The following is a 26,582-nucleotide window of genomic DNA, read 5'->3' on the forward strand; positions in this document are numbered from 1 at the left end:
ACATTTCTTGGTGTAACTTTGCTTTAGTCGGGATTATTGGATATTTACATATAATGAAGACATAGATTAATCATTTAATTTAAATTAATCCAATTTTGTGATACGAAATTATATTAACAGCCCAAACGTATTTTTTTTATTAGTAGTGCCGTGAATACATCACCAACGTCAATTAGAGCTGGAGTTTAGTAAATCGGTTAATCGATTTGAATGGATTTTCCTTTTCATTGCCTTATTATATATAATTACGTCTTGTTAAATACATTTCGTAAGCCAAATTTGAGCTCTCGAAGTGTTTCTATAATTTGATATGTTTAATCATATTTTGTGATACTATGAGGATGATAGTTGGCAATTTGCATGATGCTAATATTAATCTTAAGTAGCTAAGCTAATATCGCTCATTTGTCTGATGCACTAAATAAGAGCAATAGGTTTTACCATTTGCTCTACTGGTTCGGAGAAAGTCTTCTCTATGAAAGTAAAATTTGCACAGTAAGACTTACATTAATTAATAGAAAATCAAGAGTGATTTCTATTGAATTGAAACATGAATGAACTCTCCATGTCTCTAGTGACACCCAGCCCAAGCTAACCCTATATATCATGCAAATAACACAGTTGCTCAAGATTACATCTTGAACATACTCAAGGTCTTTGGCAGCTCAACCCATATTAGGAATTCAGCCGAGCCAATGTTTCAAACGACATATGAAGCAAGACTATCAATGAATTAGTCACTTTTGGTCCATTACTAATCAATATCTATTTTTTTTTGTTATCAATTTCTGAAATTGTCAGCAACACAGTATTTATGGTCTGCCTTTCTGGACCTTTATCTTCTAACAAAGGGGGAAGTTTACAATTAAGCACTTAATAGCAGTGCATTTGTATTTTTCTTTTGAGGAGTAAAAAAAACAAAAATGTCTTTTGTGAGTACATCTTATACTTACCTCGAAAAAAATTTAGAAACCACAGTGCCCAGGAAAAAACAAACAATCCGAAACAGAAGGTATTACCCATGAGATATCAATCTTTTACCCTGCACTCATATAGCGGGCAAACCCTTGCAACCCAAAACTGATTTTCTGGAAGATAAATAATAGTCAAAACCAAATACTGACTGACAGCAGTCTACTGCAGTGAGGTGGACAGCAAAGTTCTTAAATGACCAAACAAGAGCGTTCAGGTTCCTGGTTTTTATTGATGTTTGCAATTACATCTGAATGTAATACATTCTCTCCCAACATTTAAGGAGCCCCAATTGTATTTCTCTTTAAAAGTGATTCTCTCCATACAGTTCATTTTGTCTTTACATTTTTAAATAAACATTTAAAATGATCACATTCCATTTTTTTTAAACTTCTTTTACTCATTTAACTACAAATCTTCTCTTCAACAGAAGGTATTAATCTTGGCCAAACAAAATAAATTTCAACAAAAATAAAACTAATGCCACAACAAACTGAAAAAACATGTTTTGCTCTTGAGGTAAGTGTTTGCTGCTCCCTGCGGCGGGCCTCCTGTTACCTCTTCAGACTCCGCTGCGCCTGCTTTAGTAAAGTGTCGAAGTCTAGTGTCTTCAACTTTCCTTTTGCAGTTGATGGGTCATAATCTCTGTTAGAATCTAAGAAGCAACATGCGCCAGGGTGATTACAATTCAAAATATTAGGACAAACCAGATGAAATCAACCATCCTGTCTCACTCTACCTAGGTCAGCATAGGTGGTTTTGCAGAACTGCCTCCTTCCACCAAAGCACAGATCAAATGGCAGCTCATCAGCATTACGTAGCTTGCTTCCATTCTCAATAGCATTGAAAGCATCCTTGGTGTTGTAGTAAGTCACAAACCCGTAGTTGTCCCTGTATTAGATACGAGCTTTAGTATCTATTGACATGATCGCTTCACTTCATGATTGTTTGTCTTTTGAAGCTGTGGCTTGCTTTTAAAAGAGCAACCTGGGACATAAGCCAGGAAGCCCCAGTTATGAGCAGGCCTGCTTATGCTTTAGCATTGTACCTTGACCCTTGATGCCATCACAGGAGACCAAAAGGGTTCAGTAACAATGCAAGTAAAGCAAAGTAAAACAACAAACTCACCCTTGTTCCCTGAAGTGCAGAGTGCAATCCTCCACCTCGCCAAAGTAGGAGAAACGCTCTCTGAGCTCTCTTTGTGTCATTGTGCCCCGAATTCGACCAATGTAAACAACCCGCCTTTCCTCCTGCAAAGAGAGTTTTCAACATACATTTAGTGATATCGAGCGCGTCACAATACACCAAAAATGTATGTAATTCACAAGCTTACAATTGCTTTGTCTTTGCGGGACTTTACATCCTCAGCTGCATACCCATACGTATGCCGATGTGAAGGACTAAATGAATAAATAAAATTAAATAAAAACAAAAAAAAACAAACACACAACCTTTAGCCATATTCAACCATACATGAGAAAAGCTTGCATTCGCTACAGTGTACCTATAAACTGCTCTGTTTCTCCTCCATGGCACTCGTGTTTGGGGCGACTGAGACCGTGATCTCGAGCGACTCCAAGAACCAGAGTGAGAGGAGGAATATGAGTATTTTCTCCTCCTGGGAGGAGAGCGGGATATGGAGGATCGTGAAGATGAACTATATGAAGAGCTGGATTTGCTGCGAGAACGGCGATGATAAAACCTATTGAGAAAAAAATAGTCTGATGAGTCACACTTCACAAGGAATGAAGATGCGATGCAAAATTCATCTAACCGTTTCTTGGTTCTCGATGGAGAGCGGGATCGAGATGAGTGCGAATCAGACTCCACGTCGCTGGAAACAGATGGTGAACGATGAGACCTTCGTTTTCGCCCCCTCTGTTTGGGGCTGGGACTGCGAGAGGGTGCATGCCAACGATACGTCCTCTCAAAACGCTTCTTCCGAAGAGTTCTTTCGGTCGATTCATTCTCTTGATGCGCCGGAGAAGCTTCAGGAGTCTCCAGAACAGAGGATTCTCTTACCCCATCAATCACATCATTCAAAGCCTCTGGACCTGGTGAAGATGCTTGTGTGTTAGGGTTTGACCGGTATGTGGTCTCCTGGATACTTGGGGGCACTGTAGTGGCTGTTGCAGGGTGCTTTATGGGTTTAATTGTGATCTGCTGTTTGACATTCCAGCGCTTGCCTGCTTCTCCAATATGAGTAGCATTTCTGCTTGGGAGACAGTAGTCATGATCCATGCACACCACACTGTAAGGCACAGTGGCAGCAGCAGCAGTGGGCCTCGCACGAAATCTGGCTGGGTTCAAAGGGCGGGCCTCGATCTGAATAGCCTTGGATGGGTTTGTTTTGGAGGACTCTGTGGACTTGGCCTTTCCCAGCAGAGCAACTGGGACTAGAGGTTTCCACATCTGGTGTGGAGGAGTGGCTGGAGGTGTCAAAGCTAAAAAAATATCAAAAGGGCACGTTTAGTTAAGTACAATTAAAGGGAGTTGGCCAAATGTGACCCAAAGCTGCTAACTTGAAGATGGAAGAACCCGAAATTTACACCTAAAAGGTTTTCAGTATGACTTAACTGAGTCATCATATAGCGAGGTGTGTGTTATATATATATATATATATATATATATATATATATATATTTTCTATACACACACACACACATACATATATAGCATTCTTTACGCAGTTGAATTTTAAATTCAAGTGTGACTATCATAATGCAATTTAGTTTAGTATGAAAGTCAACTGCCAGTGTCATTACGACACATAAAGCTTTTTTTTCTTTTTTTTTTTAATTTATTTTTATCTGCCAAACGAAGTGCAATCAGTTAAAAGTTTACTACCACCAAAATGATGGTCCGTATCTCGAAAGGTTGTCAATTGAGTCAATAATGTCGCAATACACTAGAATTGGCTTGTGTTTGTGGTGGTACACGATACCTAAATTCACTTATGTCATTCTTAACTTCCTTTCCTTTACTTCATAGATTTCATATAAATTACCTGCAGGGCTTGAGAGATCACCGACACGGTCCACAACAGTTCTCTCACGTGGAAATTCAACACTAAAAAAATTAAGACAAAAGCTGTTAATACTTATGCTGAGAATTGAAATCTGCTCTGGCTTTAGGTTTAAATCACAATGTCAAAGCCCCCTTTCAAGGGTCTTGACATAAGCGGCAGGTCTTGGCATAAAAGTGACGTCACGAAAATACCACATGTACAAATTTGACCCAATCACACCCACAGAGCAGCGTGACGGCTGTAGGGTAACTCACCTTGAGTTTCCTACAGCTGCTGCTCTACCACAGACCTCCGTTACACTTTGTTGCTCTTTGGCTGAAGAGAGGTAAGGAGAACAGGGGCATGGCAGAAGAGAGACTTGTTAGTCGATAGAAATGGCAGTACATGCCCAGCACAACGGTCACAACCAGTCAAGGTATAAAAAGGCTCAGTAACACATTAATTGACACTATTAAGTGTAAATTCGAGTTCAGTCGCTGTACACCCACTGTCAGGTTGAGCCTTGTAAAGCCACCAACAAAGGCAGCATGGGGAGAGTTAAATGCATTTGCAGACTGGGCAGAATTTCACACTACAAAACAGCTTCGCTTTCAACCTTCAGAAAATGCTTTCCACAAACTTTAACTGTCACCGCAGACCAGGAAACGGGCCACAAGATTCTCCTTTCATAAATGAGCATTGGTTGTATCTGAAATGAGCCAGAGTAATTTGCGTACAGTACTTGCTTCTTTTTTTTCCTTGCCTCATATACCTGCTTATTTATGTTCAAGTCAGGAAAAACATGGCATAACGTGACTGGTCTAGTCTTTCTACTGCCATCAAAAACTGCTACTTCCTTTAAATCATGTTCAATCGCTAATTAAGGGCACTAAAATAAACAACTTAATTACAATGACACTGTATTCGACGGTGCCCGTTGCCAGCGTTCAGCGGTGGCTCCAGTGTGATAGCAGCGTCTCACATAAATTAGCCACTGGCCTGGTAGTGTTCAAGTGCTACATGTAGGCTTGCAAAACACAGTCTGATTACGTTTCAAAAGCTGTTAAACAGATGCAAGTGAAAAGGCAGACTTTCATGTTGACTGGCTGACAGTTGCTATTTCTACGGATGCTATTTCAACTAAGCTGGCTGACTCAAATTAACTGTTTCAGCCAGCAAGATTGTTCCTGTGGGGACGCCATTACAACATTAATGGCAAGGAAAACATCACTAACGTTTTTGTTTTTTTAAACCGAAAAAATCTCAAAGTTGTTCATTCATAATGAATTGGAAATGTGCTATTCAGTCTTCTGTGTATTTGTTTTACACTAAGCAAAAATGTTTAATTTTTATCTAAAAGATCCAATTATTCAATTCAGATTTTCAGTAGGATATCAAAATACCAAAATACTTGAAAGCTGAAGCTCTAGTTTACTGCTTTCTCTATTAAACATCAAACAAAAAATATCACACAAACACACAGCTACAATGAAGTAAGAAAATTGATCAATTTGTTCACCTTGTGTTTCCTCAAATTGCTCCAACAGGCTGGTCAGATCAGCTGCCTCAATACCTGTAATACAGAAATAGAGGCATGACAAAAAGTACACATTAAAACACAAGCTAAACCAACAAACGAAAACATCAGGGAAAAGTCGTGAAATGTTTCAAAAGAGGCAGACTGGTGATTGAGAAGTCCAAAGCAATCTCCGGGACATGATTGTGACATGAGTGAAATCTGAATTGCCATTGTCAATGAGCATATTTGCAACAGTTTAACTATTTTTACTTCAACTTTAACTAGTATACTGAAAGTGAAATTCTGTTGTGTAAACACACTCACCCATCTCAGTGGTGAAGGATTCAATCAACTCCTGTGTGGGACTCTTTGCCTTTGGAGTTTCCCTTCGTGCCGTGACTTTTGGTTTAAGCACAACAAGTTTTGATTTAAGACTTGATGATGCCATGGGAGGATGGGAAGGAGTCACACAGGGTTTGGCATTCATTGTCAGGGCCTTTGCACACGTGTTGGGATTGTTTGAAGGGGGAACGGAGTGAGGAATGACCTTAGGCACATTCTGGCAAACAGAGGTATTCTGCAGAGGACTGGGAACAGGAACCGTAGCAGCAGAGTTGCACTGGATTTTCTCTGCAACCGTTTTGACAAGCTGTGGAGACTTCGTAGTGACACCAGTCTTGTCTTCTGACGGTTTGGGACATTTGTCTGTTGATTGGTTCGAGAGATCTTTTGATTGTTTAGGGACAGCATTACAAGTCTTTTTGGTTGAGGCAACCATATAGGCGGGCGGCACTAAGAGTGCCTCAGGGGTGGGTGGGGCACAAGGTCCCCGGGGTTGCCAGGCCGGTTTGACCTCAACTGCACTTTTAGCTGCCTGGAAGGTGGGCCACCGAGGATCTCTGGGACTGGGTTGGGGCAAGCAGAGGATAGGGTGCAATTCTTTGGGTGGCTCCAATAGGCTGGGCCACTTGGTGCTGTTGTCGCCTTCCTTGTCCCCTGCAACAGGCTTTTTCTGCAGCCGAAGTTGTCTGTACTCAGCCAGACTGAGGCACTTGGGTTTTGGCTCTGGAGCAGCAGGAGTCTCAGATGGACGGGGCTCATCTAAAGTCAATGTAATGTTTAGATCAGCTGCTGCTTTACTGGACAAATTTGAGGATTGTTGGCTGGTGAGCTCATCAGGGGATAGGGACACCTGTTGGGACATTTTATCCAGCTGCTGAGAGAAGACTGCTGGGGCTGGACTTTCGGGAACGTCAATTTTCAGCAGTCCTGCAGCCTGTGGTGACACCAACGCCCTAACTGCTTTCGCACTAGATTCAGGGGTCAAAGTGGTGATTTCTGTTTGTGATTTAATTTGGTGTCGAGTTATTTCTTTCGGTTTTAAAGAAAGAGGTGCAGAGCCAGCTGGAACCTTAGGCACTTGCTTTTTCTTCTGTTTCCTGAAGTGCCCCTTTTCAGACTTCTGGGACAATTCTTCTTTTCTATTTCTTGTTGCAGCACTCCTCAGGTCCCTTTCCTCTAAAGGTGGGTATTTTTTACTAAATTTCTTTTTTCTTTTCCTACGAGAGGGTCTTCTTTCTATGGCGGCTTCTTTCTGCTTGTCTTCGCTAACTTTTCCATCGGAACATAAACTCGGAATTCCCACTGGAGCCTGACAGAATGCTTCATCATCATCATCAACTACAATATGTTCTGAGCTGTCAGAAGCTATTTCTTCCACATCATCTGTCATCATCTTGTTCTCTGAAGACTCGTTAATTGGCAAAGGAACAGGAAGCTCTTGGACAGCTAGGATGGGCTCTCCATTTTCACCCTTATCCACCACCTCCAGTAAGATTCCTCCAGCAGGCAACATCTGCATGCCCTCATCACCCTGCATGCAAATGGTCATGCAGTGTGGATGTATGTGTTTGACCAAATCACCCAGGTTGACTGAAAGGCCATCGGGATTCTCCTGCTCAATGGTGACAGGAAAAGGAACAGTTGGACCGTCCAAGTCTGCCAAAGTACAGCCAGAAAGTAAACTGGGCCTCAGAGGGCTCAGGGTAACAGAAACAGGATCTTCTTCCTCCCCGTCACTTCTCTGCAACGAGGCTGTCATCTTGGGGAGGTTCTGAGTACAAACAGGAGTAAGTTGTTAAAATCTAAATGGCTATGTAGTCGGAGGTGATCCACTGTTTGTGGGGTGAGAGCTACCTTTCCAGCTGATCTTGAACAAAATGAGTCTTTCTCTGGAGTGGACCATGGCAGACAGTGTAATCTCCTGAGCTACATTTTTTGGGGGAGGGGAAGACAAGGAAATTGACTTTTTTTTCCTAAGAAGTGCAAATTAAACATATAATCAAGTGTTTGAAGCCTTTGTGTCATTTAATCTCATTGTGAACACAGGGCGCAGTGGGGGTTTATGAGCCAGAAACTAGGGAGAGACTGACGGCAAGTTATGCATGACAGCTGTGCACTAACCGGCGAATGTTCCCTTCCCTGACCCGACAGCAGGTCTGACTCAGGCAACGTGTCGAATGGAGACAGGTTCTCATCATCCATATTGTCCAGTATGTCTGCCAGAGCGGTTAACAGTGAGGCTTCATTGTCCTCGTCCAGTCTGTTAGTCTAAAGGATAATAATAATAATAAAAAAAAAAACCTTATGAGCAAGAGCACACAGAGCTATACAAGTAAATTAAAAATTGACAGATAAATCGTGTGAAGGCAAAACAATTAAACATGTTAACTTTTTAGAAGGTCGTTTGCTTATAAGGGCTGCACGATTATGTTCAAAATAATAATCAGGTTTATTTTGGTCAATATTGAAATACCGATTATTAATCTCGATTGGTCAAACATGTCTACTTGTTGCAGTTTTTTTTTTTTTAAAACAAACAGTATATAAACAAGGATTCAAGATTTGATACGTACAAAGAATGATAATACACAAAAATAAATAAAGTAAATAATTATGACGTATTCACCCAAGACAGAGCAAAAACCTGGCACACGGCAACACAGCTAACTTACTTGCTGAGTGCAAACCAATGAAAAAAATGAATCTGAACTTAGAACCAAGTACATACTACAACAACAGGCCTGTAACAACACCTACAACAGCCTTATAGTTTTTTGTTTTGTTTTTTTTTGCAAGAAAAAAACAGTACAGAAGCACCAGAATCACTTGAAGTAAGTATGGACTTGGCAGTCAAAATGTCACTTTTGGTTATTTCAAACACAATTTATTCAAATTTTTGCCGATTAGATTTTCCAAAATGGGTCTCAATTGACAGCTAGTAAGGTACATATCAGGTGAGAAACTCAACGCCATTTCACTCTGGTGCTAATGGGAGGCTGCTTAAAGTACCAGAATCACTTGAAGTGAGTATGGACATAGCAGTCAAAATGTCATTTTCGGTCATTTCAAACTGAATTTATTCCATCGCCCAGACTGATGGCAGTAAATGGAGTCTACAGCATACAAACAACACGACTCTGTAACTGAGGTAAGTAAAGAATCCTTGTGGATTAAAACGATCGAAACTCTTCCAAGCTTTTTGTTTTTTATTTTTAAACAGACTCCTCATCTCTCCCCAACTGTGTGTGCTCACCAGGAGTTGTTTACGGCTTTTTTTCACCACAGACCGGTCAACGCTTTATATTTATATTTATATTGCGGACCAGGCAGGGGTGCGTGTACTGGGGGTGCTGCTGCTGGCTGCTCTTAAAACCACATCATCCTTCTCACTATGCATGTTAATAACAACGTCCAGAAGCGGCACCAAAAAAACAAAGATCAAGCACAAACGTTTGAACTGTTAAACTAAATAATTTCTAAAACATTATTTTGGGTGCAGCCCACGCGGCCCTGCACCAGTTGATCCGCGGACTGGTACCGTGGTTGGGGACCGCTGGTTTACGGTATTTAGGTCGTGGTAGTTTTTTTTTTTTTTTTTAAGCCAAATTATGAAAGTGTTTGTACCAGCAAACTTCCATAAGCAATAGTTCATCTGCCATGTTTTCTACCTTGGGCTTCTGCGCGATTAAGAAATTTCGGAAGGTACAAGTTGCGGAAAACCTGGCTCGTGCAGACACCGCACGAAGGGGCGTGGTTGCCGAAATTACGTCATTTTGCTGTGTGGAGCCACGCGGAACTCGCGGATGCGGCAACTGTATACCGAGCTGCCGTCCTTGCGGGATTCTCGCTTGCTATTTCTTCACTTAATGAAGTCTTAACCTTGCCTTTGCCCCCTGGTGGTAGGATGACCAAAAGTGCTGAATTTGACATGTACGTAGCCATCTTTTTAAATTTTAAAATCACTGAGGATCGGCTTAACTAATCGTGGCAGCCAATAGCGTGATCGCGATTAAAGTTCGATTAATTGTGCAGCATTATTGCTCGTGTAGGCTTGCCTCTATGGATGGTGTGTCAAAGATGGAAAGGATAGAGGGGTCCAAGCAGCTTTGAAAAGCATCTGGCGTTTCTCCGGAGCACAATTCAGTGGCCTAGAAAGACAAAAGAAATAAAATTGAAAAATGCAATCAATTTAACAATCTACCAGGCACTATATTTACATAATATAGCTATTTGTTTACTTTTAAACTTAGCTGTAGCACACATGTGTGATGTCATGCATGCTGTGATCTTGACACCTCTGATCCACTTATATGAAAGACATCTTTAAATGCCTCCTCTTTCATCTATTACCTCTTAGACAACAAGGCCTAATGTGGGTGTGTGAGTTTTACGTAATTGTTATTGATGTGATATGTTTTCTTTATTCCAGTTATGTTTTCTTTATTACAGTTATGTGTTTACGTATGTATGTATGTATGTATGTAGGATATCAGCACACACAGGTGCAGCAGCTCCATTAAATAATGGCCCATAGATTAGAAGAATGCGGCCATACTAACTGAATACTAGTTCTTTTGCTATCTCATCCACTCTTTAAAGTGTTGCACATTGATAAACAGTTAAATGTATAAACCTCGCCATTAATTAATTTTTATTTGCAAAACTCAGGTGATCATAATTTAAAACTCAATCTTTTAAGTCATAACAGTTTTTCCCTCACCATTGACAAATTTGTTTTCCCTTCCCCTCTGGTTAAGAGTCTGGGTGTCATCCTTGACCGCTCGCTTTTATTTAGTCTCATATCAATAACACAACCCAGTCTTCATATTTTCATCTTTGATCCATTACCCGTTTTTGCCCCACTCTCACCCCTCACACCACTGACATCCTGGTCCACAGGCTCATCACCTCCCATCTGGATTATTGCAACTCTCTTTTCTTTGGTGCCCTCCCAAAAATCCCTCAAACTCCCAACTAGTAAAGGACTCATCAGCTAATACTTATCATCAGAACCCCGTCATTTCACCATATCAGCCCTGTCTTTCAACAGCCTCACTGGCTACAAGTCAAACTCCAGCCCAGCTTCCAAATACTGTACTTATCCATACTTAGTCATCCATAACCACTTCAATCTTCCTGATCCGGTCCAAATCGTCATTTCCGTTTGCTCTCTCAGGCCCTCATCCTGCATTCAGTCATGCGTTCCGCCTCTCTCGTCTGCATGGGAGACAGAGCTTTAAGCCAAGCTACTTTGCTCCCAAACTCTGGAACTCACTACTAAATGATGTTTGCAATATTTACTACATATCCCTTTTCAACTCAAGACTAAAAAACAAACTTATTTAGAACTGCTTATAACTTGCAACAGCACCCTCTTTTTTTTTAACTCTCTAGCTTGCTGTCTTTTTTTATATTATATTTTTCTGTAATGCGCAAAGTGGGGTCGCAGGGGGTAGCAGCTTGAGCAGGGAAGCCCTAACTTCCCTTTCCCCGCCGGCCTCTTCGTCCAGCTCACATGCTTTCATTGATTCCATTTGAGTTTCATAATTGTATATTTTTAACATATTTCAAATCTAATTCACAAAATGTGGATAATGTTATATTTTGATCCAGTTTACGCAGCACGATGGATAACTGGTTAAACACCCCTAACCCACCTAATCCTAACCCACCCCACAGCTCTGTGTGCCTCCAAGCTTCACTCCACATTCCAAAAAATGTTTTCGGTTAATTTAAAAACGTGGCTGTGTCCCCACGTGCAATCTTATCTCCTAGCCCTTCATGGACTACTTTGTAGTACCACGTTATAGAGCAGGGGTTTTCAATCCTAGGACTTGAGGGACAGTCTCCTGGATTTTTTTTATGTCTCCCGGTTGCAACACACTCAATTCAAATGTTCAGACAATCAGCGAGGGCTGCAGAAGCGGAATAAAGATCCTGAGCATTGGAATCGGGTGCCTTGCAGCAGAGAAGACATCAAATATCCAAGATACAGGCCCTTGAAGACCCGGATTGAAGACCCCTACAATGATTTATGGAACACTGGAAAGCAGTTTCCTTATTCGGTTTGGCGATTTGGACAGCCAGTTCTTGAGTCTTTCAACTTTCTCCTCATCGTATTGTCACGTGACCATTGCACCTGTGATGATGCACGGGCCTGTTAAAATCTAAGATTCATTAATCATTATTATTATTAATTGTATAGAAACGCATTATTCATTAAAAAAAAATCTTTTGCGGCATATATTTTAAAATAAATAACATGAAATAACATATCACTTGCACACCACAGGAGTTCGGGGTGCTTTTTTTCTGCTTGCAATTTGTAGTCTATAGTAATCTGTCGAGTGAGCATCGATTTACACTACTTTTCAAATGCGTTGAGTTATTTTGAGAGCCCTACATTTATACTCTCTGGACACTCAGAGACCCTACAAAATGGCGAAGCCCCTTATTGGTGCATTTTGTAGGGAATAGCATGTGCATTCAGACATGACCTAAATTATTGATAGGTGCCAACATGTGTGTGAATGTTTGAGAGTAATTAACAATCATGCCTCTCATGCTTCATAAACTCATAAATAAATTTTGATGGAAAATAAAATTCTCCAAGAAATGTTCAAACAATTAACACATTTAATTCGTGTTTTTGTTTTGTAAATAAAGTATTTTAATGTAAATAAACTTCAAACATTTGGTGTGCTTAGAGGCAACCACGTGTTTGAGTCTACGTTACACTTGCACTATCAGAGCTCAACATGTTTGATTCTTCACACTCTCCGTCCACATGGCGGAAGTCCAGCACCCACGTGTACAACACACCCTTATTGATATTTTGTGGCGTGCCCAAGTTTAAGACTTGGAAGCAATGGGGCGATTGCAAAAAAAAAAAAAAAAAAAATAGCAAAATCCCCAATTTAGCAGTAGAAGGGAAATTTCAAAGAAGCAGTGAGTATATTGTGCAGACGGGTGACGAGGCAAAGGTTATTCAGCCGCCCCCAAAAACATGTGATTACTTTTCGATTAGCTTGCAAGCAGCAATAGATTGTTCGGCTAAAGCGAACAATTGAAGGCGTGCAGCCACAATTGCAACTTCGATCGACGTTTACAACCCCTGCGTCGCTAAAATGATGACACGGCACTGCAATGGCCTGGCACGCATCCAAATAATCCAGCACGATTCTACAAAACCAAACGCCCAAACCCGGATCAAATACAAACTATTATACGTAAATCTGCGCTTATAAGGGTGGGTCGCAAAGCTAGCAAGCTACCCGGTTAGCTAGCACGTTACCGTGCTGTCAACACGTGTGAATGAATCAAGCAGTAGCGGTAGCACTGCAAGCAGATGTTAATTGTTTGAATGAAAACCATAAAAACACAACATACTAGTAACAACAAATCCGTAAACTATCCCCGAGTACGACTGTCACGTAAACGTTTTGGCAATTTGAACACTTTTTAAAAGTTTATTACAGCTGATGAGCCGGCTTGCTAAAATCGAGTCCTTTTAACGGTCAAACCACGCCAGCTAGAATACATATTGTCAATAGTGTATCGGTAAAACATAAGACATCAAGACAATAGTCAATAAGTAAAAACCTAAGTTAAAGAGACGATTTAGTGAGGTCTGAGTAGTATCCACGTGTCACTTCAGCATGCGCACAGTTCAACTTTTCCAACTGCAGCGCGCACGAATAAAGCCAGACACTCAAAGGCAATTAAGTCAAAACAACAACGTAAAATATTATATCACGGTCATTACCTCGCCGAGTGTATTCAACTGGAAAAAATCCATATTGCACGTTGTTAAAGTCTCTTCGACTGCTCCCCACCGGACCGCCATCTTGTAAGTTTACTCCCTTACTAGCACTTAAACTGGGGGAGTACTTTGGCCAATGAGAAGCCTCGAACTGAGCCGGGTATGAGGCATATACTCACACGTTCGCGGTAAAATGACGTAAAATGACGCGAGGAGCATGGGGTCAAAGGTAAACGAGTCACGTTTTGTAGCCCCAACAACCCCCACACGCACACATTTCCTTCAAAGAGTGGATTAACAACAAAAAAACGTTTATCTTAAATTGTTCTTTTATCCGTTATCTGTTTTCATTTTGAGTAAAGTACTAACTCAGTCTGAGGTCTTTTTTTAATGTAAAGTTGTCATTTGTACATCGTTTTCAATCGTTTACAGATTTGTATCTAAAAAATCAACTTCGTCCTGAGGGCTCAAGGGAAAACGATTTTGTGTAGTTTTTGTGGTTTTTAATTCCACATGGTCAGTTATGTTTCGTTATAATGGAGTTTGCTTCAAGCAACGGTTATGCACCCCACCTCCACCGCGCGCGCGCACACAGACACACACACACACACACACTAAACTTTCTGAACCAAGGGTTCTCAAACTTTAGAGTCAGAGACCCCTTTTTGGAAAGCAAATTTTTCAAGGACCCAGGTGTTTACAGAAACAAAACAAAAAACATAAGCCAAACATAAGTTCCTTTCACCAACGTATTCAATTTGACAACAAGTATATTTGTTACTTTTCCGCCATACTGAAGTTTAGAAAATATATACTGTATTGCAAATTGCACGCTTCCTCATCACAAATTGGGTCAATTTTGCCCAAACAGGTTGCTCCCAAATATTTAGTGACTAAACAATCAAGCTCTTTGATGAGAATTACGTGGGTCCATTTGACAAGTTTGACAACATACTAAACTGGTTAAATAGATTGCTTTATTGAAGAGTCATGAATATATTCACAATTTAATATAAAATAAAATTAAATTAACACAAACATATATATTTTTTGTTAGAACCCAGATGATTTTACGAACCCCCTGCAGTCAGGCTACCGAGCCCCAGGGGTTCGCAGACCCCACTTTGAAAGCTACTGTTCTAAATGATTCAAAACCCCATTTCATTGAAACAGATTTGGCACAAATTGGGAACTTGTAGCGCTTGGTGGATCTACTGAAAAGCAGAAAAGTTGAACTCGAGACTATAAAAGCAGTTTTGAACATGCACACCGGACTACTGTAGCAGGAGACAGTGCAATGACAATGGCGGAAAAACACAGATGAATTAGAGGATTAGAGTTTTTTTTTGAAAAGAGACAGACCATCTCAATGTTACCTGTGCTCCTTTTTATTTTTTGGACAAAACATGGCCCCACACGTGTTGCTGCCTGTGCGAATGTGCATGTGACAAACCACTTGGGATTCGCCAGACATCAGAAAGTGGGAAAAAACACTTTAGTGTTAGTTAACCTTTTAAACGGTTAGAAAAATGGCTGCAACATTTCAGGTTTTGAATAGAATTGATTTGAACCATACTAGAGCTCATACAATATGATACAATACCTAACTGTAACAAAGAAAACATTGAACATCAAAAAAGACATTTACCAACAACATTTGAAAACAATACAACAGAAAACATAACATAACATTTTCCCAGCTATACCTTGTCGACAAAGTGGTAATAGATGAAAAAGGATAAAACCATTTATCAAGGATGTCTTTCATCTAAGTTGATCAGCGATGTCAAGCTCACAGCCTGCATGATGTGACACACACATCTGCTACAGCCACGTTTGAATGTAACGAGAAAGTGTAGTAGTGACAGATGAAAACAAGAAATGGATCATTCCAGAATTGGAAGAAATTTGAGCTTCAAAATTCTTTAAAATAAAACCTCCACTTCAATGAGTTTCTGGTACATATTTATAAATAATCCATGATATCAAAGGCTTGATTAGCTCATTTTACAGATCAACGGTAGAATTGTTATTACATGATTTAATACTAGATGCAACCGTAGAACTCTAATCACAGCATCAGAGTTGAAGGCAATAGAGTTGCGAATCCCAGACGAATGTCAGCTTCCTCTCAGGCGTACAAACTATCTGTTTAGCATGCCGTTACTGCTGACCAAGAACAAAAATTTACTTATGTAAATAAGAAAGAAAAGATTAAAAAAAAATCCTTCTTATTGTGATTAGTATATACATAACTGACTTGCAAGAGGTGGAATGATACATTAAGGCACAGGTGTCAAAGTCAAGGCCCGGGGGCCATATCAGGCCCGCCACCTCACTTTTTGTGGCCCTTGAAATGCTGATTTGACTTCAAGTTTCTGACTAAAATAACAAAATTGAAAGTTGTCTTTAACTTTTAAAAATTTGGGGGAAGAAAAACAAACATTTTCTTATTCTCCAAATCTCTTTTGAACAGTTTTTGCTGGCTTCTGATATCAAATCTCTGTAAATGTGTGATCAACACACTTAAAAGCTATTTTAATTCACAGTCATTTAGGCCCTCTGACATAAACTATCACGACAATGCGGCCCAAAATAAAATTTGTTTGACACCACTGCATTAAGGGTATGTTGCTATCACGGAGTGCAATTGGACCCAAGAGCACTTGAGGCAGATTGGAGTTGAGATCTGTTGTTTAATAAGACGATGAAAGTTAAGAGAGAAACAGTGTATCTGGATTCCTTCCGCCGCTCGTGCTCACTTTTGTGTGAGATGAAGACTGCTGCTGTTGTAGGTACAGTCAACAGCTTGGACAAGACTGGCAAGACAATCACATAACCACTTATCCTCTCAAGTGTCGCAGGCTTGCTGGGGCCTATCCCAGCTGACTTCGGGCAGTAGACGAGGGACACCCTGATCTGGTTGCCTGCCAATTGCAGGGCACACAGAAACAAACAAGCATTCACGCACCCAGTCACATCTAAGGACAATTTAGTGTGCCCAATATACCTGCCATGCATGTTTTTGGGGGTGTGGGAGGAAACCTGAGTGCCCGGAGAGAACCCACACAGGCTCAGGGAGAACATGCAAACTCAACACAGGAAAGCTGGAATGTGGCAGATTTGAACTCGGGTCCATGAACTGTGAGTTGGACGTGCTACAGAGCTGCCAAGTTCTTTATCCCTGACCTAGAATAAAACAATAAAAAAAAGTAAGAAGAAGAAAAAAAATAGGTTATGTGCTCCTAACCTGTAATGCATTGTAGAGTCTTTCTAGGTTTTGTTCTGTTTACTAGAACAGCTCAGGTTGCTCAACATTGCTTATTTATTGATTTTGTGATTTCACAGGTTGTCTTTCTGGATCTCGTTTTATGTTCCCATTGAGTGAGTGAATGAAGTTGTGCATCCTGTTTCTCCACTCTGTCCTCTTGTGGGTAACAAGTCAGACCAGTCTGCTTCTCATTGCATGTCCTAATTTATTCCCTCCTTCCAGAAGCTGAGAGATGCGCATTTAAGTGATCACAGCACTGCCACTAACTACAGCACTATCTAACTCTGCTCTTCCGTTGCTATGGATACAGAACCCCCTCTAGTGGGCATGGAAGGATGGGGCTGTAGCAGAAAGAGGAGATGTGGCGGTTCTGCGTCATACCAGTGCAGCGGCAAAAAGCCCCCCCTCCCTCCTCTTTTCCTCATCTCCTCCACCTCCTCCTTCCTTTCCTCATTCCCTCCTTCTCATCATCCAATTTGCACTTTGCTTGATTTGCCCCCCTCCAATTGTGTCTTATATCAGCATCTGCTCATCACGCTCTCCTCCTCCATCGTCTCACTCTCTCTTTCTTTGCCTGCTGGCTCAGCTCGGCTTCCGCTGTTTTGGCTGACCCAGGCGGACTTTTGCTGGCGAGCGTGGGCGAAAGAAAAGAAAGGTAAGCACTGAGATGGAGTGCGGTGATGGAGAGCGACGCAGCTAGGCAGTGATTGCGTGAATGACGGCATTAAGAACGTTCACTTTGATTTTAGGGGGGAAGAGCCATGTAAGCGTGCGCCATCACAACATTAGAGGCTTGTATTCAAGCAAATGTATGCCTAGATAGACCAGGCAAGGTGATACGAGAACTTCATCTAAGGGCAGTGCTTGTTGTTGACATTTGGACAGTGCGGACATCTGTACAGTGTGTGCAAGGGAGAGGAGAGGAAGAACACACTTGACAGTGCACACCAGCTTTAATTGCTCTTGGAAGCCATGTTTTGAATCACATTCGCACAGTCTGCCTTTGTTTCATCCCAATCTTGTAACTAGAAATAGAAAAGAAAAAAAACCAACATGTGGCAGCAGGTAGTGTTTGTGACAGGAAGAAGGTGGCCCGCGGGGATGTTCATTGTGTCTGGGTCCCGGGAACATTGTCTGACATGGTGTATGACATTTAACTGTGATGCAGCTGCCTGTTCACTGGTGTGTAGCCAATGTGCCTGTCAGCTCTGGTTGCCGGGCTGACTCATATTTTTGCTCTTTGTTGCTGTACTGCCTCTGAGTGACAGGCGTCGGTGATGTGAGCTTTTGTCAAAGCTGCACGATGGGGTTTTCAGTAGAGTTGGGAGATCCATATGTGTAGACTTCTTTTTTGTCTGACAGCCAAGTTGTCAGATGTTATACCACAGCAGAGACAGTCAGCAGTCAAGATCAGCCTTGACAGGTTCATGCGCAGGTTCAAGCACAAGACTATTTGATGGAAGCGAAGTGTATTCGGTGATGATTTCTTCATGACAATGCACGGTCATCAAAAACCACAATTTAACCCACTGGGACTCCTGTGGTTTTGTGAACAAGAGAAAAAAAACATGGCAAAATATCTTAAACCTGAATGAGATTCTCAGGGGCCAATGGCCACATTGTTTGTGGCTACTCTTCAAAATTGTCCACAGAACTTGACATATCTACTCAGATTTCAGTACATAACTTATTTTGTCATTTAATGTGGATTTAATTTTTTTGAAAGTCTAGGGCAAACCATTCCAATAATGATTTAATGCATCTCATTATCTTGTCTTGCTTCAATGTCACTTTTCCACTTCAAAATAGTTAAGACAAACGGCAGAAACCATGCTCCACCAAATGCTTTAAAATCATTTTTTTCATTGACCAAGGTTTTAAAAAACAAGGATTTGTACAGTGATAAGAGGACTTACTGTAGTACAAACTCAAGGCACAGGGGCCATATGTGGTCCGTGACATCACTTTATGTTGCCTGTGTCAACTTCATGTGTCTTGCCAAAATACCAAAACTCCAAATTGTTGTCAGTAAGATATTGCATTTTTTTGTTGAAGCCCCCCTTTTCAAAATATTTAAAAATAGCTGATTAGTTAAAATAGTTGGATTCTGTTGCATGTATGTGATGATTCAAAGGATCGTACATTTACTCAATATGTGTTCAAGATAATAATGGCCCAGAGAGGGCCATTATCATACCAAAAAGAACCAATATTTCACATAGTGGATTTTCAAACTCATCGAACTATTACAAGTTCTATATATGTTTTATGTCTAATCTAAAATGATTTGAGTATCATACAGCTCATGTAAAGATATGAATTGATAAGAACATATTCAATTTTATAAAGAGGAACACTTACATTAAATATGTGGTAAATTATAATTGGGAACCTGAATGTCTTTTTAAGAACAAAAACATTGTATTGTAAGTATGAGAAAAATGAAAGAGTCAAAGAACAACAACAAAAAAAACTGGTACATATGTAGTTCACAAAAACAAAGTGCATACACACACATGGTCACATATATGGATACATACTAACATACAGACATACATACATGCATACATACATTCCCCATTTTTCATAGATGAACTTGAGGCAAGGGGAAAGAATATGTTAGAATCAATTTATCTGTTATTTATGAAAGCACATGAAACACACAACAATAAAAATAAAGCTAAGAATAAAAAAAAATGCCCTCATTTTGCAAACACCAATAAAGGAATACTTTTCTGTCTAGAATAAATGATCAGAATGAATACAATAGAGCTGCAATGAAAACTGAGAAAGAACTGATTATCAAATTAAGTTTTAACCAATTTTGAAAATCAATTAATTGTTTTGAAACTTAAGTTTAATTTAAAATTGTCCAAATCCTTAACGTTTAAATCATTAGTGAATGTTCTCTTATTTCTGTTGTCCTCCATGTAAGAAAAAGTATTACCTTTCATGTAAGAAAAAGTATTACCTTTCTCTTGAATCGAAATAAAATTTAAAATATTTCCCAGTTCTATTTAAATAAAATAATGGAAAATCAAATTTCTTGTTTTGAGTAATCGACTAATTGACAAACTAATCAACATATTAACCAATTATTAAAAAATATCAATAGTTTCAGCCCTAGAATAAAACTAGTGAGGCTTACAGTACATGGAATACAAATATGAGCAGTGCCAGACAATTAATATCATCTGTCTAGTAACAAGACATGCAAAAAAAAAAACAACAACAAAAAAACCAACATCAAAAACAACGGTCTCTTATGTGTACTTTTCAGTAGTGGCTACCCGCTTGGAAAGTGACACGAAATGTATTGGCGCTAACGAAAGTGGACAGAACTGCCATAAGGTTAAAGGCAGCATAGCCTGGGTGGCAACGAAAGAGTGAAGCAGGATCACAGCGTGTCGAACAGAGCAAAGGGTCTAAATGTTGTCGAGCGAGCGCATATTAACGTGCACGCTCTTTCCGCTTCCCGAGGGCCCCGGGTGTCTCTGCTCACCAGGTGGACTTTGCATTTTTAATCGATACAGCCCGCGCTGATTAACACGTCTTCTCTGTGCAGCCGAAGGTAGCAACGCGAGAGAAAGAAAAAAAAAGGCTGAGATGAGAATCAGTCATACATGAGGCAGGGTGCATGTGTTTGTTTGGCATTAATGGCCTTCTACCTCTGGGCTCCTACTGAGAACGTTTATCTCCCTCAGCAGCAAGGCAAAAATAGACAATGCATCAATGCCACGCGCACACTTTCTTTTCGGCTAATTGCGGCTCTTGTTTTCTTCTTTAACCTTCACACACACACACCGCTCTCTACTTTACATACAACTGTCTGCTGTGCAATCAAGTCTCTCTGTTTCATTTTCCCTCCCACTTGTGTTACAACATGCCTGTTAATGCAGCCACTGCCAACTTCCTGCCTCTGACAGAGAGCGAGCGAGTGATCCGTGGCCGGGCTTCAGAATCGTACCACTCCCTCTTTAACCCCCCCCTTCTCCCTGTGTTGTTCTTCCTCAGAAGCGTAGCCCATGCGAGCAACGTGAGGGCCGAGTGCTGCCTTTTCCTTCAAAGCGGAGCCCCCAACATGTGAGAAGATGTCTGTTGGAGGTTGCGCTTGTCCGGGTGAGTGCCTCGTCTGGCCGCCCCTCTCTTTGCTGCACTATGCTATCACACACATAAGTTTTGAAAAAAGAAGACAAAAGAAAAGAAAAAGGAAATGGGATGGGGGCCTGCAAATTTGTGACCTAAAGTAGAGGTTACAGTAGGGGTCACCAGGTGCACCAGGTAGCGTCCAAGGTCGATTCTAAAAATAGCTTTTGGACCATAACAATGTTGCTAAAGGGATTATTTGAAAATGTAAACAAATGTAAAGATCAATCGAAATGAACTGTTGCAGTCTATATTTTGCCCTTCCTACCATGTGAAATAAGTGTTAGTGATTGTTGTGAAAGTCAGACATAAATTGGTGTCTTCAATAAGTACATACATATATCTTTAAATATCTTTAATTATTAATGTAATATGACCAAAAATGTTATTTCATTAGTATGTATCAAACTGATGAATCTTCAAATTAAACACCACCCAAAAAGTACCCCTTGATTCCAAAAAGGTGGGTGACCCCTCCATGGGAATCTTTGCACACATTAGGTTTTCTTCACTTTTCTGATGCAAGTGTACACAAAAAGGAAATGGATGCTCCTTTTGTTGCATTCACTGCACTTCCTGCTTATTTGAGTCTTAGTTCTAACTGTTGTGGTACTCGGAACTCAACATGATATTCTGTTGGCCGGAGGGCCCAATGATATTATTTGTTGATTTTTGCAGCAAAATGCATAGGGAACTTTCTTTAACCACGAGTAGTACTTTTGTTTCATTACTTTTTTTTACTTAATTCCTTTTACTGTATTTATTTGTCTTCAGCTGACAGGTTACTATTATTATTTGATTTAAGAAGTCTTTTTTTAAATGTCTGATCTATTTCCTGGTCCTCTGTATATAGTGACACCCACCCATGTTGTTGACATACTTCACTGTAGGGCAGAAACATTTAATGACATCCACATGTCCACATGTGAGTGCAAAGGGTGCACAGGGAGGATTTGCAGTATTGCAAAGAATGTTGTGAATAGTAGTGGTGAATATTCGCAAATGAAGGGGGACATATCTGTACGTGTGCTCGAGCACACATCATAAAGAAGCTTGAGCCTGCTGAGGCACGTTAAGGCTGGTGGATCTCTCAGAAAAAGGCACAGTGCAGCATAACAATGAATGCATGCAATAACACATCTTGTGTGAAGCAACTTTATTTACATTCTTGCATTATGATGAGTAGGTGGGGGATAACCCCTTCAGAGTGAAATGCTAAAGAATCATTCATTGGATTTTTTGATGACATTCTTCTTGTTTCATTCTCTTTATCAACAACATTTGTGGGACCTCAGTGTAGCTCACTAGATTTCAGTTAAACAGTTTCACTCAGGGACTGTATATCCATCCATTTTTTTAATACTCAGTTATCCTCACCATGCTTGCTGGGCCGACTGACATTACTTCCGATCAATATCAATATCAAAATTTATTTATTTTTTTACTTCCCCCAAATGTGTTCGCCCAGCATTCTGGAGTGTATATTTTTTTCACCTTTTAGTTCCATTCTATGTGTGCTTGTTTTCACACGCAGATGTGGAAAAACAAATGGCCCCGCTTTATCCTGACATCACTTTCTCTTTCCCTCTGGTCATCTGTTTTGTTCTTGGCTCCTAGCGCAGTAATATTAGCTATTAAAGATAGCTACACCAAGTACGTAAGCACATTAATACGAGTCAATTTGTGTGGTGGCACACATCTGCCTGCTCAAAGTGCGCTGGCGACCTTCTGCTGTTGCTGTGACTTTGCCTTTTTTAAGGCTTTGTTCTCTGCACCTAATGCAGTGAAGCCAATCACATCCTTTGTTCTGACTAAATGGTAAAAATAGATTGCATGTATACCCCCCCTCTTCCCCCAAAGGCAACCACTCTGGCGCACTCTCCCCTTAGCTCATCACTCTCACCCCCTCCCTTCCATTCCTTTCACTCTTTGCCCTTGTTTCACTCCCCGTCAGCGCCTACATTGCTGTTACCTCATGCAGAAAGTCACATGGCCCCTGACTGGAGAGAAGGGACTCCAAGCAGAGCCAAGATGGCAGCTTCTTATTTATTTATTTATTTTCTGGGATTACACAACAATGCTGGTTTAAAGCATCTTTCTTCATGCTTCTTCTTTTCACTCCTTACTGTAAATGAGATCAAAATGGCCGTGTGTTTGGAGGCAGGGAAAGAGGAGGAATGTGTGGGAGATGCTGGGTCGTCTGACATCAGGAAAGGAGGGGTTTTGCAGAGTTGAGATGGGCTGCCATGATGTCACATCTGCTTCATGGCAGCCGAAAGCTGGCATGTGCCACCTAACAAAATGACTTTTAAAATCAGAGCATATTTTCAGCCCCAGCTTTCAAGGCACAAGGTGGAGTAAAACACCTGATGGGCAGTTTCAATGACTTTGCAACTACATATAATCACCTTGATTCATACTTTTATGATAAATAAATGTCTATTAGCTGACAGACCGGAGACAAAATCTGAAGAATGCAACAGTGTAGATGATAGAGAATGCTAATCATGGTAAATACTGGCAGATGGGAGCGGTTAAAGGAATCATAAGACATCAAACTGGATTAAAAGGTATATTTTACCAGTAGAGCTGTGCAGTCATGAAACTATCAGCAGCCATTTTGATTCATTGCTTTTGAATTTGAAAACATTGTGTAGGCTGAGAGAATTTGTACTTGAGGTGTAACATTGACATTTTTTTTCTTGACATGGAGTTGTGCTAATATTGCTCTCAAATTTAGAATGGTGCCATAGGCGTTTCATTATTTAGTGGAACTGCTTCGTCTTTAAATAACAAGACGGACTGCTCCCATCCGTTTCTGCCAGCTAAGCAGAAGAGAAGTACACACCACACACAGTGTTGCAAAGAAATCTGGGAAAACACCTTCTTTCCTCCCACATCAAACGCTATTCCTTTTTCTGTGTGTACTGATTAACAGGTAGGCATTTATTTATTTATTTTTGCTGTTCCAATAGTCATCAGTCATCTGTGCCCCACCCCCTTTCCATCATCATTGGCACGCCATTTTTTCAAGCCAAACCAAATTACAATTGTCAATCTATTGAGAGGAGACATGTTGTGAAATACGACCAAAAGACGTTGAGTTATGGAGGGAAAGAGTCAGTTGTTGCAATAAGATTACGATTATCAAGAAGACTATTCTTACCTTTCGCAGCTACAGAGGTAACCCATCAGAATGCTCTTGGGAAATGTAATGCTTCTCCTGTGTTTCATTGAATCCTGTACAAATTTCTGTGGGCGTTTCCAATTCTTATTGAATCTCCTCAAAATTCTCTTTTCCAGTATTTACACAACTATTTGCAAAAAAAAACAAACTATGGCCAATAAAGCCTAACAATGAAAGAAAAGGACGAACAATGGACAACGCAATGAGAAAAAAAGATGGAGAAAATATAAAAATAAAAAACTGAAAAAGACTTCAACATTGTACAAAAATAATTATTTACAACATCAAAATATTATTTACGCTGACAACACCAATTATATTCTAAAAATCCCCGCAATTAACCCACTAATACTCCGAAAGCACAACTTCTCTGCTTTCAGAATCTGCTGGAATGACTTTGCTATCACAAATGGACTAGAAGTTACGGCCATTGAAAAAAAAAAAACATTGTCGCGATAGCAGGTCCGTCTCACCAGGGTTGCTATAGCACACAAGTCAGCTAATGCTTGCATATACCGAGCAAAAATTGAAAATGTGTGAATCAACACTTTTTGTCATTTTCTTCTTCTCCTTCTTCTGCGTCCTTAAACAGCTAATGTTCGCATGGTAATGAGCTACAATAAAAAATGTGTAGACGAACATGAATATATGTATATATATATATATATATATATATATATATATATATATATATATATATATATATATATATATATATATATATATTAATATATATATATATATATATATATATATATATATATATATATATATACATATATATATATATATATATATATATATATATATATATATATATATATATATATATATATATATATATATATATATATATATATATATATAGTTTTTTTTCAGGAGCAAATAACGTGGGTTTATGGATGTAAGGCTTTGTGTGGACTGACTATTTGATTGGAGTACTTTTGCTGGACATTTGTTGATGTAATCGGACCTTATTGATGACATTTTGGGAAATTTTGAGGCTGGAAAGGTGAGTTGCATTGAAATGCTTGGCATTATGCACATATCAAGAATTTAAATTTTCAAATGGTCTATAACATGTACTATGGGCAACAAGATAGGGGGTGATGTTATGCTGGCGGATTGTTGTAATGAGTAACTGCACTGCATTTGGTTGTGTTACTATATTGATTGAAGTTCAGGCCACAGGATACCAGCGGGCTTCTGACTGTGAAAGTACGAACTAAGATGAGTCGATTCACACACTTGATTATGTACAGTCAGCCGCTGACAGATTCCATATGCTAAACAATGGAATGAAACAACACTGCAAACAACCAGGCAAAACTTAACACTTGTTTTTCCATTGGCAAAATTGAAGAGGGGGGGGGCAGCTGATAGAAGGTCTACTCCTATGATTACAATGGCGAACAAAATAACAACAACACATTATTATTCCGCCGTATTTTTAAGTGTTCCCGTCATTTGTTGGTCCAAAACCTGCGTCGATAAGCGACAGACTGTCCGTCTATGCTGATTATTGTCTGTCCACCTGAGAACAAAACAACAACACTGTCTTGTTTTCAAACATATTTGAAAGAAAGTGTTCTCAAACTTTTTCAACTGAGGGTTCACATGAGAAAGTTTTTTTTTCCAAGAATCAAGAGACCCATTGCACGAATCCAAACATATCTTGGTTCACCCCTTAAAATTCCTGGTATCCCCCCCCCACCCCCCCAAATGCTTTATTCATGCTGTTACGATAGGAAGTATTTTCACCATCCTCAAATGAATTAAAGTCAGTATTTATTCATTGTTGCTAAGCTCAAGTACATTGTCAAAGCTCCAAAGCAAAACAGGCTAATTGCCAGTGTTGCCAACATGGTCACTATATATATAGAAACTTTTGCATCTGCTATACTTACTTTTGTTTTCCTTTTATATTTTTTGCACCCAGTGAGCTCATTTCCAGCGCAAAACAAACAGATAATATTAGTGGAGACATTTTAACATTAATTTTCATTTGATAAGACAGAAAATATGTTTTAAATTTATATCAAAGTCAATTCTAACATTATTGTTGTTTCAGTTTGTGTCTTCTAATGTGTTTAATTAGAATACATCGAAGACATTGATTCAAAATCATTTGATGCCTAAAAAAACATATTCATAATATTTGGATTGAGCAATTGAGTTAGACTGAAGTAAAAGGGAAAATATAAAGTGTAAAAAAATGTAAACCAAATACTCTTAAATTTGTTGCAATGCAACAATTCAATTTTATGAATGCATAATAACTTTAAAAATCCTGGAAAGTATGCAGCTTTGTTTTGAAATTATAACAAAAATAAATAAATAAAAAAGCCCCCAGTGTTAAATTATAACTAAAGTAAC

The 26,582-nt window shown here is 39.8% G+C and overlaps 2 protein-coding genes and 1 non-coding gene across 4 annotated transcripts in view; 1 reads left to right on the top strand and 2 right to left on the bottom strand.

Moving 5' to 3' along the window:
- Nucleotides 1–1,184: 1,184 nt before the first annotated feature.
- Nucleotides 1,185–13,737, bottom strand: pprc1 (PPARG related coactivator 1). Of its 2 annotated transcripts, XM_088421050.1 has the most exons (15): nucleotides 13,606–13,651; nucleotides 10,949–11,057; nucleotides 9,896–9,988; nucleotides 7,962–8,108; nucleotides 7,695–7,766; nucleotides 5,823–7,611; nucleotides 5,499–5,552; nucleotides 4,255–4,315; nucleotides 3,980–4,041; nucleotides 2,747–3,416; nucleotides 2,477–2,674; nucleotides 2,306–2,372; nucleotides 2,101–2,222; nucleotides 1,712–1,863; nucleotides 1,185–1,627 (listed from the first exon to the last, which is right to left on the bottom strand). In XM_088421050.1, the coding sequence occupies exons 4-15, from the start codon at nucleotides 8,040–8,042 to the stop codon at nucleotides 1,527–1,529; spliced, it is 3,429 nt and encodes a 1,142-aa protein (XP_088277176.1). In that variant the 5' UTR covers nucleotides 8,043–8,108; nucleotides 9,896–9,988; nucleotides 10,949–11,057; nucleotides 13,606–13,651; the 3' UTR covers nucleotides 1,185–1,526. The 2 variants fall into 2 exon arrangements, with proteins under 2 accessions (XP_088277176.1, XP_088277175.1); XM_088421049.1 differs by lacking the exon at nucleotides 10,949–11,057 and having other exon boundaries at nucleotides 13,606–13,737.
- On the bottom strand, nucleotides 1,932–2,072 carry LOC148420433 (small nucleolar RNA SNORA50). Its single transcript, XR_015866502.1, has one exon. It is a non-coding gene; the product is annotated as a small nucleolar RNA SNORA50 (small nucleolar RNA).
- Nucleotides 13,738–17,251: 3,514 nt separating the features above from the next.
- Nucleotides 17,252–26,582, top strand: part of ldb1a (LIM domain binding 1a) — a 36,979-nt gene continuing 27,648 nt past the window's right edge. The window contains exons 1-2 of the mRNA XM_088421144.1: nucleotides 17,252–17,528; nucleotides 20,888–20,992. Of these exons, the coding sequence (XP_088277270.1) occupies nucleotides 20,965–20,992 (28 nt within the window). The 5' untranslated portion in view covers nucleotides 17,252–17,528; nucleotides 20,888–20,964. The remainder of the gene's footprint in view (nucleotides 17,529–20,887; nucleotides 20,993–26,582) is intronic.

Source organism: Hippichthys cyanospilos, chromosome 8 (genome assembly GCF_059441005.1).
Source record: "Hippichthys cyanospilos isolate Australia breed blue-spotted pipefish chromosome 8, RoL_Hcya_1.0, whole genome shotgun sequence".
Classification (NCBI taxonomy): domain Eukaryota; kingdom Metazoa; phylum Chordata; class Actinopteri; order Syngnathiformes; family Syngnathidae; genus Hippichthys; species Hippichthys cyanospilos.

Coding starts and splice junctions, on each gene's coding strand:
- pprc1 (XM_088421049.1), bottom strand. CDS start 13,686: ATGGCGGTCCGGTGGGGAGCAGTCGAAGAGACTTTAACAACGTGCAAT. Junction 4,316..5,498: donor GCAATTTGAGGAAACACAAG/GTGAACAAATTG, acceptor ACCTCTCTTCAG/CCAAAGAGCAACAAAGTGTA. Junction 2,675..2,746: donor CCATCGAGAACCAAGAAACG/GTTAGATGAATT, acceptor TTTTCTCAATAG/GTTTTATCATCGCCGTTCTC.